Raw genomic sequence first — 18,068 nt, forward strand, 5'->3', positions numbered from 1 at the left:
GAACCTTCGCAGTGGGGAATCAAGCAGTACTGCAAAAGGATAAAATGCCAAATATGTCAAAACAATTTTAAATTTCCCTCCACATATCCCAATATGGACAGCGTGGTGAGAATAAGACACACATCCCGCCCCCTCCCCTCAAATGTGGAATCCTATTCAGAAAGATTTCACTCATTTCCTACAAACAATAAATCCTCAACACTGCACAAGTGAGATTATTCTTAACTCAGAATATTTTCAGAAAACGGGGGCGGGGTGCACCGCTAAAAACGACCTGCACTGGTTTCTGTTTGAGTTGCACTGTGATGGTACTTGTTGCTTCCCTTGCAGACGCTAGCTTCCTCTGTTGCTGCTGTCATTAGTTTAAAAATAAATAAATAAAAGTTGCCCCAACTCCAGTTCGTTCCATAATATTTATATTTTCTTCTACCAACCCCAGTATTGCTCAGACAGAGCTAGTCTTTATAAATGGCCTTGAGCTCCATTGAGCAGTTACTGGCTTCTTCGTGCTTAGAAGAGGACTGTGGGAGGAAATGCCTCCTAGTGGAGAAACCCTGTAGCCTCTGTTAATTCTGGAGCTGTGGGAGTGAGTCTGTCCAGGAAAAGTTAACAACTAAAATGGAGGGCGCAGGTCATGGCCTTCATCTGCAAGATGGTGCAGTCTGAGCACTGAATAGGAGATTGAGAAATTAGGAAACTATTTACCGGGTCAAAATCACTTCTTCAACAGCTAGAATGAGTTTTCACCAACGTTGTATGCCTAATTTGGTGGCCTGCAGATGTGTAATGTGGACATGTTCATTTTATAAATAACCAGGTTCAAGTGATGCTTTAACAAAAAAATAAATTATTTGCAAATACGCATAAAATTGAGTCATTAACTTGGCTCGCTTCTGATTCTTTCTCAAGCAGAACTGCTGTCATGGGATAACCACACGGTCTTACCACACAGAAAGGTGGCATGTGTGTCCTACCTCTGCGACCCCATGGACTGTAGCCTGCCCAGATCCTATCCGTGGGGTTTTTCTAGGTAAGACTACTGGAGTGGGTTGCCATTTCCTCCTCCAGGGGATCTTCCTGACACAGGGATCCAATCTGTCTCCTACTTTTGTGGTAAAACCTGTTCTCCATGTTAGGGCTCTTCATTAGACTAGTAACACAAGTAGCTGCCTAAAACCAAATTATCCAAGCCAGGTTCTCAAATCTTAGGCTGATTAGTACATGAAAAAGGAATGCAGGAGTAGAATGCTATTATTAAGCAACAGCTGTAAAATATCATTGCATCCAGTACTAGGAAGAACAGACGGAAGATTTTCAGCCATGGGAATAATAAATGTCACATGTTCCAAAGCCTCTTTTTAAAATATAGAACAAGGAATGAAGTTGTGTTTGTTAGTTGCTCAATCGTGCCCAACTCTTTGCAACCCCATGGACTGCACCCCACCAGGCTCCTCTGTCCATGGGATTTTCCAGGCAAAGATACTGGAGTGGGTTGCCATTTCCTTCTCCAGAGGATCTTCCCTACCCAGGGATGGAACCCACGTCTCCTACACTGCAGGCAGATTCTTTACTGACTGAACTATGAGGGAAAGAATAAACAATACTTAAAAGTGTTTTTGAATCCCATTCTCTCAAAGAATGGCTTCATTATCTAACATCTCCACCAAAAACTAGTGTTATTACTACCATCATCTTTAACCAGAAGGGATAAGTTTTGGATTGTTTTAAGCCATAAAACCAGAAAACACCATACTAATTTCAATAATCCCTGCAGTTGAAATGTACTTCAGTATTTTCCATCTCTCAGGAGGCAGAGTTCCATAATTAAAATACATGAAAACATTATTTTATACTTGTGCCTTGACTTTATCAAATTCCAGAGTTGCCTACAAATGAAACTTTCAAAAAACCACTTATCATAGGAAAACCAAACTGAGAGCAGATAAAGTTTGTTTCAGGTTGGATTTACTCAAGATAAACATGCAAGAATTATTTGTATTTATATTATCTAAGGACTCTGAAGATAAACACAGTACTAATGGAGACTTTAGACTCATTTTAGAAAACTATTTGCTGTACAAGAGGTTTATAATCACTTTGGGTAACTATAAACAATAGTTACTTCAACTGTAGATATTATTACTTCAAATCAAAATACAAAAAGTACTGGCTCAGTTTTCAACCCCTTGGGAAAAGTTAATGAGTTAAACTATTACACTGTATTATCTCATATCACATTCGTATTTGAATGTTAAATTTCAAGCTGATTCTGTTTTAGGAAAGACCTTCAATGGTGATGTTCAAAAAATGTCATACAGTGAAACTAATCAGTAACAACTCTTCAATTTATTTGAAGCAATTCACTTTCAAAAACTTTAAATTACAGCAGTCACAGAAAAAAACAGGGGTCAGAAACAATAAAATAATAATCAGTACTGCCTTTTTTGTTTGTTTTTAACACTGTCATGGCTTTATTCAAAACACAGTTGCACAAAAGTATTAACTTCAAAGTTTTCAAGGAGGGTCTTGAGGAATTTAACACACTATATACATACTGCCATACAAAGAGCATTAAAATAGGACCAAAAACTTCTACAAAATATAAAACCCACCCTTACTTATTTGCATGAAAATATCACCCACAAAGCTAAATAACTCTTAAAAAGTTATCTGGAGGCTCTAAGTGTTGTTTTCAAACCAAAGAACTCTAATTTTGATCATTTTGATTGCACAATAAGATGATTGATAAGAAAGTCAATATATAGATTTAACTTTTAAAGTATTTTATAATCTGGCATATTTTGTAATAAGAATTCTCAGGAATTAAAACAGGGTATTATAATTGTTAAAAAGGAGTAAAATGTTAGCCTTTGGAGATTCCAACCCCCCAACTAAACTAATTCCAACAGTTTTATTTTAGTTATGCAGCTTTTTTAGTTTATCCAGAAATAACTTTGTAATTTTTTACTCTAAAACCCTGTCATACATTTTAAACTAAGAAAGAAGTAATACTATTCTCAGTAATTTAAATGTGTCCCAGTATGCAAGTGTAACCAACTAATTTGCTGATACTTTTTAAAAACTTACACATATTCAAAACAAAGGGGAAAAAATTTTTAGCTAGCTAAAATTAAGAAAGCAATTGCCTTGAACATGGAGCCTCCACAACAAAAAAGATGTACTTGCCTACTCATATTATATTTAGTAGTTGTATAAGGAAACACACACTCAGTTATCCCAAATGTTTCTATTTTTAATAGACATCTACCTGAAAACAAATCTTAATATTGATTTAGTTTCAAATATTTTCCCAGCTGTCCAGTGTATTCCAATTAAATGCTATAACTGGTAATAATGCTTTAAAACTATACAAAGAATAAAGGTTCTGCTCAGAAAAATTAGAACTACTTTGCAGTGTGTGCATTCTTAAGTTGCTTCTGTGATGTCTGACTCTTTGCAGTCCTATGGACTATAGCCACGCAGGCTCCTCTGTCCCTGGGATTCTCCAGGCAAGAATACTGGAGTGGGTTGCCATGCCCTCTTCCAGGGGATCTTCCCAACTCAGGGATCAAACCCACATCTCTTACGTCTCCTGTACTGGCAAGTGAATTCTTTACCACTAGTGCCACCTGGGAAGCCCATGCTTTGCAGAGTAGTATCTAAATCATTCGGAAAGCTAATCTGATTTGAATGTCTCATTATCACCAGGCAATTGTTCTGACTTTCAGAGAAGGCAATGGCACCCCACTCCAGTACTCTTGCCTGGAAAATCCCATGGATGGAGGAGCCTGGTAAGCTCCAGTCCATGGGGTCGCTAAGAGCGACTTCACTTTCATTTTGAGGAACACAGTGCTGCTTCCAAGAGTCTCCTCTATTCTTTTCTTTCTCCATCTTCCTAATACAGTCTGTACATCCTGTCAAGAAAGATTTACAGTAAGCAGAGTCTGTTGCATAAAACTGTATTGATAATAATATCCATATTTCAGAAAATACTCAGTTTCTTTCACTTAGCTTGTTTAAGACTGACACAGGTCTGAAAAGGTGGTTGAGGTATAAAACAGAGTCATCCTAGGTGTACCTGTTTCCCAATTGTTTTTTGAGAAGAGGGAAAGGAGTGAAACAAGAAAGAAAGGTGATCATAAGAGAATCACTGAGAGGAAAACAAGAGTGCACACTTAAAATAACAACCGTTGGCAGGCCATGATCTTCAGCTGAAACAAGAAAGGGCTCACCTACATGTCTCTCAACTCAGTATAAGCAATTTTTCCTTGAAAACAAAAATCTTCTTAGTCACCTAGCTTAAAGGGTTTTAGAAGGCTCCACAAATGCCATGAGCTATATTGTTGAATAAAACCTTTACTATTCTGCCCCTACTTTCCAAGCTACTCGTGTGACAAAAAAGCACTCAACTACCCTCAGCCAAAAAAAAGGCACTGCCTTCAAACTAAAGATCTCTGGGTTGCCTCTAAAAAAATAACCAACTTAGCATTCAAGAGACTATTTTCATTCCAGATTTCAGCCAACTGTGATTTCAGTGAATTTATAAATAACTTAAAAACCCTATGAATGAAATGCACCATACTATGCCTGTGTAAAAGCGATCATATTTTAATTATGCTAAAAATGACTAATACAATGAGCTTTAATTAGAAAATTTAAGATTCTAAATAAATTGCTAGGGAATTTCACAATGGGGGGGGTCAATGAAAATTTTTCTCTACATACAATATGATCATTAACAGACTAGTTAATCTTATTTGGAATGATAAGGCAAAAATAGTAAAACCACACTTTTCCTATAAAAAGTTACACATTATATTCTGTAGGGATAGCTATCATACAAGAAGAAACAAAGAAGATGTGACCACTCTATTGCACACCCAGGAACATTAGGGAATCTGGTCTTAGAATGATCTAGTCATCTTCTTCCTCTCCATCATCTTCAGCATCTCGTTTCCTCTTTTCCCCTCGAAGACCTTCTTCTTCTGAAAAAATAAAAGGAAAACTGTTGAAAATACTTAATTTTAACAGATGAATATTTGTTAGGCTACAAAATTTTGAATCTATCTTAGTTAAAGTTAATGGCACAAGAAAATTATAGGTTAGGTTTCCCCTCTCCATTACTTTTAAGTTCAGTATTGAAACAACCTTAATAAGACTTAGAAAGCCATAAATAATGACAGCTTGCTATGCACCCTTGTGGTCAAATCATGAAGTACAGATCAAGAAACATTAATGGAACTGTTACTAAATTTTTAAATTTCTTAAAAGACCTAGGTAAAGAGAGTGAAGTGAAGTGAAGTGAAGTGGCTCAGTCCTGTCCAACTCTTTGTGACCCCATGGACTGTAGCCTACCAGGCTCCTCCCTCCATGGGATTCTCCAGGCAAGAGTACTGGAGTGGGTCGCCAGTTCCTTCTCCAGGGGATCTTCCCGACCCAGGGATCAAAGCCCTGTGCATTCCAGGCAGACACTTTAACCTCTGAGCCACGAGGGAAGCCCAACGAGAGGGCAAATCTAAAGCAGGCATTATCTGGAGTTCAACTGCTCTTCTCTCATAAATAAGGTTTCACCCTCTTCAAAATGAAAGTCTATAAAAAAATAATAAATTGAGCTTATGGCCCCATTATCTCTTCATTCCTGTTTTGAAACAAATGTTATAAGCTGTTTTTTTTCCTTTTAAATGGAATTAATGAATGTCCTGAGAAAATTCCTCTTTAAAAAGGTTTTATACCTTTCAAGGAATTGTGTGATATGTTATGAATATCAAAGAGATCAGTGATAATTTGAATTACAGACACATTCTTTAAAACCCATGAATAAAAGCTTTTTAGGATTTTTGAATGGCTAATGTAACTTACCCTCTTCTTCCTCTTCTTCTTCTTCCCCTTCTTCAACATAGTCATCATCATCTTCTTCATCCTTGAGATTCAAATATTGTTTGAATATGACACAAATAAACTTATTCACAAAACAGAAATAGACTCATAGACACAGAAAACAAATTTATGGTTACCAAAGGGGATGAAGGAGGGATAAATTGGGAGTTTGGGATTAGGAGCTATAAACTACTATATACATAAAATAGATAAACAACAAGGTCCTATTGTATAGCACAGGGATCTAATATCCTGCAATAAACCAAAATGGAAAAGATTAAGTGTGTGTGTATATATATATAAAACTGAATCACTTTGTTATATACCAGAAACTAACACAACACTGGAAATCAACTATACTTCAACTGAAAGAAAAAATTCAGTTTGAGAATAAACAACCCATGACATGGGCTTTTCACTCTTTGATAACAATACATTCCAACAGGAAAAAAATATATGGTCATCCTATGTTCTGACAACCTCTGCCTAACTTACAGAGGTCTTTTTAAAAGCCTAACTAAATCTAGTTTTTTCATGAAAATAAGTTATGGTTGAGAACAGCAATGTTCAAAAGAACTTTCTGCAACAACGGAAATGTTCTGTATCTGTGCTGTTCAATGCAGTAACCACTAGCCACACACGGCAACTGAGCATCTGAAATGTGACCAGTGCAAATGAGGAACTGAATTTTATTTTACTTTAACTAAATAAGCAAATGTGCCCAGTGGCTAATAGAGTAATTATTGACTATTTCAAAGACACAGTCTTCTGTTTCATAGACTGCGGAAGGAATCACCTGAATTGTAGCTCCAACACAGTTATACGTATGGAGTAAGTCACTTAATCTCTCTGGACTTCGGTTTTCCAATCAATGAAAAAAGTATTCATCTAGAAAGATCTCTAAGTTCTTTCTACATCTAAAAATCTGCACAGCAAAATAGCAAATATCAATAAAAATCACAATAAAATTTGATCTATAACTCTTGTGGGATGAGGTATTTTGGATAACTAAGGTTTAAACACAGCCTTCAAACATCATAACCTTTTTTTTTTAAGCAAATAACATTTTATGCTAAACCTTTTCCTTGAATTATCATAGTCACCATTTTGATGATGAGCAGTATACTAATTAGTATATGCCAATTTCCTCAAAGACTATTAATATAGGTAAGATGGTTTTCTCCTTTTTAAAGTGACTCTTGGCCTCTACTTTGAGTTGTATCTTTTCCTAATGCCTGCTGTTTTACAGTTACTATTTCAATTTTAATCTGCTATGGATTCAGAAACTACATCAAGCAGCTTACCAAAGAACTGAATATAGAAAATAGGTTTAGAGTAACAGCTTGAATATTCGCCTACAAAGAAAACGTCTTTTGTTATTTAGACCTTTTACACTTTTACATTTTAAACATTACTGCCTTGTGCTTGGTTGTGTTCCAGATGGTTAAGTTCTAATATATATTTTTAAAAATGCAATCAATCTAGGGGCCCCCTCCAACTTCAAAACAGTGTACACTTCCTTAAAATAGTTTAAAATGGCAAATGCTAAAAACTGCTTGGTAGTTAAGAAAAACTTGGACGACCCACCTTTTTCAAAATAACCACAGCTCCACTTGTATCTAGAAACATTAATCAGAACCTATTTTTCCCGCATTTAGCTTGAAGCCCCTGAGAAACTAAACTACATGACACGTATCAGAAACTGTTCTTAGTCCATTCAAACCTTAAAACACTCCATACCAGGACATCCAAGCTACAAAAAGCATAAGCAATTGATGAGGTAGCAAATAAACTAAGCAACTACAGTAAAAATTAGGAAAATATGTGGGCTTACACCTACATAGAAAAGGAAGAGAAGGGGGTAGAGGAGAGAGGGGAGAGAAGATCAGGGAAAGGGAGAGGAAAAGGAGAAAGTAAAGAACATTTTTTTAAACACTTCAAATCTTCAAGGAATGACAAATGAGGGTATTTAAATATTTATAAATTTTTTTAAAAAATCAAACCACATGAAATACTAATCACATGTATTCTATGGTAACTTAGAAAAGCTCAACTTTAAAAAGCAAACTGTTTCTCTGGATTTTGTTTTATATAAAACATGATTAATCAATTCATGTTTTTATGCCTTTTAAAAAAATATATCATCTTTTTATGCCTTTAAATATATATATATCATCTAGAGACTTCCCTGGTGATCCTTTGGCTACGACTCAGTGCTTACAAGGCAGGGAGCGTGGAGTTCAGGAAACTAAATCCTATGCACTACAGTGAAGACCCAGCACAGCTAAATACACACACACACATATATAATCTATTAGATTACCAGATATTTGCTCTGTAAAGATTATGGTCTTTTCCTAATTAGTGGTTTATAAAATGTTTCCTCATTTGTGTTAATACTGTGAATAGTGCAAAAACACGGTAATTCCCAATTCTCCTAAATCCTCCATCTCCATTTTTAATGAAGTATACTACATATAAGTCCTTCTTTATACATATTAATTCCTTACATCTGAAGAGCAGCTGAAATAGAAATAACTCAAACAAAAAAGTAGCTAATCAAATATCACTTCTATTTCATTCTGATGTTTTAAAATCTTACTTTCTGAAGGTTCTCTGGCTCTTAGCTTCTAAAAACAAGACTTCATTTAAAAAAAACACCCAAATTACCTCACCATGATTGAAAACTTCAGGACTCAGCTACCTGGGTACCACACTGACTTAATGTTGTATATATTATCTTAGAGATGTTTGCTCTATACTTCACCACATCATTTTTAGTTAATATTTCCCAATACTCAACAGAAGGATGAATATAAACATTCAAAGTTAGCTGAAGGTCATTTTTAAATGACTTAATACTATTTAAAGAAGAATTATTGGCACAGAAAATAAAAGTCAGCTGCAAGGACTGGTGGTTTAGTGGTTAGGACTCTGTACTTCCACTGTAGTAGGGGCATGGGTTTGATCCTTGATCAGGGAACTAAGGTCGCACAAATGGAGCAGTGCAGCCAAAGGCAAAAAAAAGTCAAATTACAAAATAACAAATCTATTATTTTACTAAATAAATTAAAATTTATGGGGAAAATATTCAAGTTGTATGCTGATAAAAACTGAATAGGTTGCCTTTCTCCCTGAATACTTAAAAGTTCTATTCTTCATTATTGTAAAGATCCTAACTCACTAAGGCCCCAAGCAAATTTAAGTGCCATTTTTTTCCTACACTAGTTTCATATTTAAAATGGTATCAGAGAAAAATCATCATTAATCAGTGATACTGTTTAAGTAATGTAAAAGTCATTAGGAAAACAAAAATACACTTTCTAATCTAAATAAGGTTATTTTTAATAATAAATATTAAATTATGAATGATGAAAACAAAACTCAATAATTTTACATTAAGAGAAAACTTAATAACTTATCTAAACTCCTAGCGACTACAGATCATTCGTTCTAGTCAAATGACATTTCCTGTGAACCTACTATGTCCCAATTAATGTATTAGATGCTGAGACACAAAGATGAATAGCCCTTCCCTAAAGGAGCCATCTAGTAGAAAGTGGCCAAATAAGTTTTTACAAAATGTCTATAGGTTCAAAGGTAAAAGAGGAAGGAGTGGCTGTCCCTTTAAAATTACAGAAAGCTGAGTGTTTAAAAGGATCATGAGGCACAATTTGAGTAGTGGTTACACAAGTGTGTATATATATAGTATTTCATGGAGTTGTACATAAAATCGGTCCACTTTACATGCTTTAGTATATTCATGTTTACCTGAGAAAAAAGAAAAGTTCATTAGAAGGCATGGCTAGCAAGTCATTTCGGATAAAGTAAACAATGTGTGTACAGACAGAAAGGCAATAATAGCTTCATGTGATGATTTAATTTGGTACTAAGGGAGATGAAGCTAGAGAAGGAAGCAGAGGCTAGATAATGGACGGCCTTGTATATCGTGGTGGCAACAGGGAAACATTAAAGGGTTTCAAGCAGGCTAGTGGTACAATCACATTTGCATGCAGACCACACAGGCAGGCATTGTGGAGGATACACCTAAGTAGTAATGCTATTCTCAGAGAGACCATTTAGAAAACTACTAGAAAAGCATAAGCAAAAAATAATTAGGGGAAAGGAAAGTTTCCATGAGTGCCTACAACGTGCCAGCAACTAGATACTTCACACATATTAGTTTGTTAAATCCTTAACGACTCTATGAAGTTGGTATAAATCTCAGTTGTATAAATGCAGAAACTGAGGCTCAGACACACTTGCAATGTTTCCACTATACCATGCTACTGAGGGAAAGATGGATTTGAAAGATATCTGGGAGGCAAAATCATACGGTTTATGATTATCTGGATATAGTATAAACTGGGGGACAGTGGGAGAAAAAAGCAGGTGGATACAACACAGAATTGTGAAAAAAACTCTCAAATTTCTACACAGCTTACTTTTTATATTACTTAACGCTATGCCTAAAGAGTTAATTTTCACTGCATATAAGGTCTACTCACCTGAATTTCTTCTTTCATCAAATATGAGAGGCCCACCTCCTCTTCTCCTTCTCCCAGTTCTGAGCCTGCTTCATCTTCATCCTCATCCTCATCCTCCTCCTCTTCTTCCTCCTCTTCCTCATATCCTTCAGGTGGACCAGCTTCATCTTCCTCTTCCTCTTCATCATCTTCATCTCCATCTTTTAGAATATTTTAAAAGATGAGCAAACGTCTGGGCAAATTATTTTTGCCCTGGCCCCTCAGATTCTTAAGCCAATGGGTAGAAAGTATCTCAGGGTGATTTTTTTTTTTTTTTAAGATTTCTCTTTTATAACATCCCTATTTACTATTTGAGAAATACAGTATCTAAACATTAAAATTTTTCCAATGTATAGATTCTCTTAAAAACATTACATGTACTCAAGTTGATTTTACTTCATAGTCTTCAAAACCTGACAATCATTCCATCATTTTGTAACACTGTTTATCCATCAAATTTCTTCTTACAAGTGAATAATTTTTCAACCAATAGCAAGTGTCCCATCACTAATAACAGCTGTTCTGTCATCTGATCTATTAGTCACCAATTTATCTGAAAATCCATTAATAGTCACTCACCATTCTCCTCTCCCCGATCCCTAACAATGATTACTCTACTTTCTGTCTCTATGAATTTACCTACGAATGTGAGGCAAATGCCACACATATTGTATGACATTTCATATAAACAGTGTCATACAATATGTGGCTTTCTGAATATGGCTTCTTTCACTTAGCAAAATGTTTTCAAGGTTCACACACATTGCAGCATGCATCAGTACTTCAATCATTTTTATGGCTGATTAAGATTCCATTGTATGGATATATCACATTTTGTTTATTTGTTATATACTTGTTTCTACTTTGTGACTTTTATGGATAATTATGTGATGAATGGTTTTTGGCTTGTTTTTAATACTATTTTAAAAGTTACCAAAAAAAAAAAAAGTTACCATTTTACTGAGTAGTGGTGAGGTTTAAATATAAAATTTTATGGAGCTTAATATTATAATAACCATTAAATTCCCCAAAGCAATCAGAAATCAGAACAAATACAGGACTAGGGCTGTGGGTTTAAAGGTTTTCTTGTCTTATATCTTTTATCCCCCACACTTAAATACCCAAGTCCAATCTAATTTACTAGCTAGGGTAGAGGCTATAATTGTGACACATTTATAGTACTAAGAATGATTACCCTCATCATCCTCCTCTTCTGAATCTGGTGCTTCATTATCCTCCTGGTCAAATCCATCTAAGTATGTGATTTGCTGCAGCAGTTCAAAAATACTTTCTCTGTAATCTTCCAGGTTTGTGATCTCACAGTTAAACAAGTCAAGACTCTTCAAATTTTTAAGATTTTGCTAGAAAGGTAAAAAGTAAAAAATTACACTCACGATTTAAAATCTTTATTCTTTTTTAATTCATGAACCAGAAAATGTATAGAACTTAAAGTCAAGAGAATTTCAGATGTTTAGAATTTTATAATGAAGGGCTATTCTATCGAGCAGTTAATTCTCCTAATAGGCCCTGGCGCGTAAACGCCACAAGAGCAGGAACTCTGTTTTGTTCACTGCTATCTCGAGCACCTGGCTTAGTGCTTCGCCTGTAGTGGCACTCAATATATTTTGTTGACTGAATCTGTGCATAAAGAGGCAACAACAATAACATGGTTAGTTTAAATCCACAATCAAGTTTATTTTCAACAATTTCAACCTCCCCCAAGCTTTTTTTTTTTTTCCTTAAGTTTTCAGAGTTTCACTTCATCTCCTTTCCTTCCCTCATACCAGGAAACTGAGGAGCAAATAATGAAATAACTCAAAAAATAAGAAAGAAGGAACAGACTTTAAGAAAATACTGGAAATTTTACAACCAGATATTCAACTCCTGAAGTTGATGATAAAATAAATTTCCTACAGATTTAAACATTTATCTGAATGTTTTACTCCAAAGGAAAATAAAGCAGTATCATCTGTATAACAACATATAAGAAAGCCAAAAGTTTCACAAGAGTGAATTACAAGTCAATAGGATAAAACTCAAGCAAATCTCAGAAAATTCAACCAAAAAAAGCAAGTCCCGAGACAAACCTTTCCACTTACCAGAGCTTCTACTGTACTGAGATCTTTGATTTTGTTTCCACTCAAATTGAGGTAGGTAAGATTTGGGCATTTCTCTGCCAGGACTTCCAAGCCTCCAGAAATTATATTGTCACTAAGTTCCAACTATATATTCAACATGAGAAGAAAACAATGAATGGCAAAGGATTAGGACACATTAAAGATTTCTAAAATATATCAATTTAAAGAAAACAATTGTCATTCTCTTTGTCTTCAAGAAAGACTTTCAGAAGTCTTTAATTTCCAAATTCCCATCTATGACCACCAAATAAAATATTAGAATCTCTACGGACTTCTAACCAGGTTTGGTTCCAGTTGTATAATAGTTGGACTTTACGCTTCAGAGAAAAACATTTGGTAGGTGTTAAAATTCATGTCATAAAGTGATTTCATTATTAAATTTCCACAACCAAAGCAATATTACAGAGGATTTCAAAATGCTACACAACCCATTTTCTTACCTCTAGAAACACAGAGGCTTCTAATTAAAAGGCAGAATCATCATTTCATGTGGGAAAAAATGTGCATAGTACCCCTTGGCATCAAAGTCATGATACTCTCATGCCTAATGCCAACTTACCTTCCGAAGTTTATTTAAGCTGGGCAGCCGGGCCAGTGAACTTAGTTCCACATTAGCCATACTCAGAAATTCTAGTTTTTTAAAAGTATCATTCAGGCCCTCAATTTCCCCATTGACACAGAGGCAATTATCAAGGACCAATTCTGTTACCTAGAAGAGAGAATGTGAATGATTCTTTAGTTTGTTTAGCAAAAAGACCTGGGTCCTGACACTCTGGAAACGTGAATATTAAAACCACCAATCCCCTTATATAGATCCTTTTCATTCTCCCCCAAAATCGAAATACAAAGTCTGATATCTTGTTAGTTTTTTAAAATTTAAACTTGGGCTAAGACATTCAATGCCTGCTTCAAATCACTAATAAAAATTTTTTTAAATATATATTTATTTAGCTGTACTGGGTCTTAGTTGCAGCATGTGGGATCTAGTTCTCTGACCAGGGATTGAACCTGGGTCTCTTGCATTGGGAGTACAGAGTCTTACCCACTGGACCACCAGGGATGTCCCACTAATTTAAAAAAAATTTTTTTTTAATTGCATAAGAAATAAACCTTTGAAAAACCTCCCACGTGAAACTTGTTTCTGACACTTGTGAAAAGGACCCTCAACATCAGGGCATATATTTATGCAGTAAGGGGACACCGAGGTTACTGAGAAAGGATTTAAATAAGCCCTAAAATAGCAGGGAGAAGAAAGGCAATTGTTTTATTCACTTTTTCACTTTAAAACCCCCTTATCTTTGGTTGATGTCACCATAACTCAAAAATACCTTGTTACCTTTCATGAAGAAACACTAGAAAGCTCCTTCTCAGAGAGCCCAGCTTTCAGATGGTCTTTGTTCTAGTATCAGTATCACCCAGAACAACACATCCTCGACTAAATGTTATTTTCCCCTGCCACCCTGGTAGAATTTCTGTAACTTCTCCCCAGTCGCGGAAGGGCAGATGCTGGATCCTCTATCCGGTCAGAGCTGGAGCACAAAACTTTCTGGTGTGGGCCTAAATGGACTTAAACCTAGAAGGGGGGCAGGAAACCTTGGCCCTCTACTCTCAATGCAAAAATATGTCTGAGGTATTTTGAGAAATAAATGTTAGCAACTAGGAATGCCACCTTCTCTATTTGAACATGACATGGTATTTCAGGAAGCAAAGGAAGGCATCATAATCTGGTTAGAGCGGAAGAAGTCAAGGCCTAGAAGGTTAGCATGACTGCCTGGAGCCAGTCACAGGTGGGGCAGAGCTGTGCGGCACTGTCAAGCCTCAGACTCCTAGTCTAGCTGAGTGGAGGAAAGGGCCACTAGATTTGGTGTCCGAAAACCAGTTTTTCCACTTGAGTAAGTAACTTCACTGCCCTGAGACTCCGTTTGCTAATTTGGATTCTAAAACAATACCATCCACCTTACAAGTTGGTCGGAAGTACTAGAGTAAATAACAAACACGAAGAGCGCCCTGTAAACTGTAAAGGGCTGTTCAAATATAAGAGACCGTTATTACACCACAGGGGAAGGAGGAGAGGCTGCACAAGTGACATCCGGGACTCCCCAAAACTGGCGAGAAAATTACTAGGGATAGGACAGGTATAAAAATGGGGGAGGAGGGGCAAACCCACTTTTCCAACCAAGACATAAAAGCGCATTCGAAATGTGTGCTTCTGCGAGACAGCTTTTTAACTTTGGTTTTGTTTTTTCCTTAAGTCCTTAAAGAGTAGGCCCTAGGAAACTTCCAGTTATCTGTGGGATGATAGTAGTGACTCTTTTCCCTCCTCCCTGCCCCCCACCAATTTCATGGAAAGATATTTTCTAAAAAGTACTTAAAAGATCTCGGATTCCCACTCCTCACGCCGCTACAGCCTACCGAAAGGACCCTACGCTGGTACGCACAAGCACCCCCTTTACCCCTCCCGAAAAACATATACCCCTTATATTGCAATTCTAGGGTTTATTTCGAAGGCTGCAATTAGCAAGACTCTAGACGTTTTCCACTGCGACCAGAAACGCGAGGTTCCTCGCTGGCCATGGGCCCCGCTTTCGCGACCTGCCGCTCCGACCGACGGGAAACCCCAGAAGGGGCGGGGACTCCCCAACGAAAAAAGGGGTCGCCTCCCAGCCCGCACGCCCCCAGTGCCTCCGCCCCGGGCGGGGAGGACTGGGTGAAGTCGAGAAGGCTCCCTCCAAAAAGGAGGCGGAAACGCCTTCCGCCCGACCCCCGAAAAGTTGACCGCGACCCGCCTCACGTGGCCCCTCCCAAGCCTGTCTCTTTAACTAAGGCGACAGCAGCGAGAGCGCATCATTTAGTTTCGCCGAACCTATCTTAAAGACGCGAAACTTCTACGACCCATTTGTTTAGTTTTGTGAAACGGTCTCCCGGGATCAAAACTGGAGTTGCAGCCTCCACGACAAGACACGCAGAGCCGAATTTTGTTACACCGCGGAAGGACGAAGGGGATAAAGTCTCGTGTCCCCTCCCCACCTCCGGTCACTACGACGAGTCCCAAAACTTCCTCGCGGCCAGAGAACCAGCCGCTGACCCAGATTCCGCCTGGCGGCGGTCGGCGCGCGCCGCTTCCCGGGGGAGTGGGCGCCGCCGGCAGCCCGCGGTCCTTCCGACTACGCAAGCGACCCCAGCCAGCGCCCGGCGCGATGTCGTCGAACGCCCAGGGGCCTCGAGGCCGGGGACGCCCCCTGGCCCCAAAAAAGAGTTGGCAGCACTGCAGAAAAGTTGGACTAACTTCTCAGGCGACGATGGCTGCGGCAGAGGCGAATGGGACTGGGGGGTCGCGCCCACGCCGCCGGCCCTAAGGAGCAGGAACGTGGGCAGCGAAGCCGCTGAACCATCCCCAACACCCCGCTTCCCGCCCCCACGAGGCCACGACGCCTGACTCGAGGGGAGAAGGGGCTAAGCCGCCAAGCACACACAAAAACGCCCCCTAGAAACTTAAACCCTTCGCCATTTTAAGATTTTAATGATTTAAAAGTTAAAATTGAATATTTCCCTCCAGCCCTACCCAGATGGGGGTTAATTCATTACCCCTCCCCACACACCCACCAGGACCCCCAGAAACCCGATCCTCCGAATACAGGGCTGGTGAGGAAGGGGAGGGGGCTGAGTCATCTCACCTCCTCCGGGGCTCTGTCCCTTAACTCCAGGTTAATCCTCTTCTTCATCTCCATGTCCTCCTCCTGCTCTTCTGCTACTACTCTCCTCCCTTACCTTTTCCTGCCTTTCCCACTACCCCCAACCCTAAATTTTTAAAAGATTTGGAAATGAATGAAAAGAAAGGCAAATATAAACGCCCACCACCACCAGATAGGTATGGGGAAGAAAGAAGAGAATCGCAAATGGAGTCCAAGGAGTTGGGACTCTAACTCGGCTGCCCCCACCTCCTTGTCCACACACTCGCGCGCGCACTCACACGCACACACATACACACACCCTCAGTTCCTTCCCCTTCAATGGCTGCTCGGAGACTGAGCCTCCATGACACGGCACCGCCAACCCCCTGGCCTACACTCCACCCACCACCCGAATGTATTGGTGGATTCCTCAGCATCTCACTACTCCATTGGGTTACATAAATGTCGATCAGTCTTTAGGGCGGACCTGAACCAGAAACAGCGTGTTTACTGGCTGCGACCAAGCGCGCAGTTAACTCCGATAGGTTCAGGAAGGTGTTCGTCCCGGAGAAATGATTTTGAATCCCAGCAGCCCCCCTCCTTTTCTTTGTGTGATTGGCGCGCTTTCCCTAGGCGATCGGACGGTTCTGAAGCTTGTTGGATTTCTTTTTGTTTTTGTTTTGTCTGTTTTTAATGTTAAAGGAAGGAAGAAAACATCATTCTTACGGGCGGAAGTTGTAAGACAGATAATTCAGCACACTGCACCCACCCGCTCCTGGCGATTTTAAAACGCAGCTCTTGCTTTGCAGCCAAGGTGAACAGCAACGTGCTCACCACGTAAAAAGCATGCCTTCGTGGCAGTGTCCTGCAGGAGACAGGCTTCTGGTGCAGAACCAGAACAGGGATAAAGATAGTAGTTTTAACTTTCAGCATGAAGGACTAAACGATTTTGAAAGTAGTTGAAAGTAGTTGGGTGAAGTATGATAAGTTAGGCACTTTTAAACAAAACTACCCTAGAGGTTCTTGAGGTAATTGTTGCTGTAATAAAGACTAAGACCTTGGAGGGAAAACAATGCTGGGCTAACGAAAATCAGACATTAATGCGCATAGAAATAGTACCGCAATACCTCTCTTTTCTAAAATCCCTATGGTCAATTTCCAAGGAAATCTGTAGTATAAATGTGCTTTTAAAAGTCTGTCAATGCGGAATATAAAAGCGGTATAAGAATGATTTTTTAAACTTTTGTCTTGAGAGTTTAGCCTTTCTTAGTTCTTGCTTAAATTCTGTTCTTTCCATTCCCTTACACCTTTCTCAGGATAAATTCCCACTACTTTGGGGAAGGAAGTAGGTGACTTAGTCCAACTTCCAGAACTGTTTCTTTACTATTTTTCCAGCTTTTCAGGTTAGAGACCTTAGGATTTCCTATTAGATTTCTAACCGCTCCACATTGCCCCACCTTCCATACTTCTCCCTAACAAGACACACAGCTCCTGAAACAGGCTTGCATTTAAAATGTAAATATTTGGAATTTGTCACGTTAAATAAAAGAAAACAAAATAGTGATTGCCTTTTCCTTGCCAAGTGTTCCCTTTGAATTCCCTGAAAAGGAGGTTTTATGAAGATAAAAACAGCGGAAGAGGGAGAGATTTTGTTATAAAATGATATGACAGGGGCAGGTATTTGGAGTTAGTCTTTATTTGTTTGTTTGAACCCAGGCCAAAGGAAGTCAAGATGATACAAGAATGAATCAAAATGAACTGAGGAACAGTTCAAGAAGAGTTTGTTTTTTTTTCTAAAGCAAGACAAGGAAAAAGGGGACTATAAAGAAACACATTTTAGTACCAGCTTAGGAAGT

At 38.4% G+C, this 18,068-nt stretch overlaps 1 protein-coding gene across 2 annotated transcripts; it reads right to left on the reverse strand.

Annotated features, from left to right (window-relative positions):
* Positions 2,328–16,595, reverse strand: ANP32E (acidic nuclear phosphoprotein 32 family member E). 2 transcript variants are annotated; one of them, XM_005677690.3, is made up of 7 exons: positions 16,216–16,595; positions 13,101–13,250; positions 12,503–12,625; positions 11,605–11,764; positions 10,386–10,564; positions 5,860–5,920; positions 2,328–4,985 (listed from the first exon to the last, which is right to left on the reverse strand). In XM_005677690.3, exons 1-7 carry the CDS (start codon positions 16,267–16,269, stop codon positions 4,915–4,917), a joined length of 798 nt encoding a protein of 265 aa, XP_005677747.1. In that variant the 5' UTR covers positions 16,270–16,595; the 3' UTR covers positions 2,328–4,914. The 2 variants fall into 2 exon arrangements, with proteins under 2 accessions (XP_005677747.1, XP_005677746.1); XM_005677689.3 differs by having other exon boundaries at positions 11,599–11,764; positions 16,216–16,594.

Source organism: Capra hircus, chromosome 3, assembly GCF_001704415.2.
Source record: "Capra hircus breed San Clemente chromosome 3, ASM170441v1, whole genome shotgun sequence".
Lineage (NCBI taxonomy): Eukaryota > Metazoa > Chordata > Mammalia > Artiodactyla > Bovidae > Capra > Capra hircus.

Coding starts and splice junctions, on each gene's coding strand:
- ANP32E (XM_005677689.3), bottom strand. CDS start 16,269: ATGGAGATGAAGAAGAGGATTAACCTGGAGTTAAGGGACAGAGCCCCG. Junction 13,251..16,215: donor GGGACAGAGCCCCGGAGGAG/GTGAGATGACTC, acceptor TCTCTCTTCTAG/GTAACAGAATTGGTCCTTGA. Junction 12,626..13,100: donor GCTTAAATAAACTTCGGAAG/GTAAGTTGGCAT, acceptor TTGAATATATAG/TTGGAACTTAGTGACAATAT.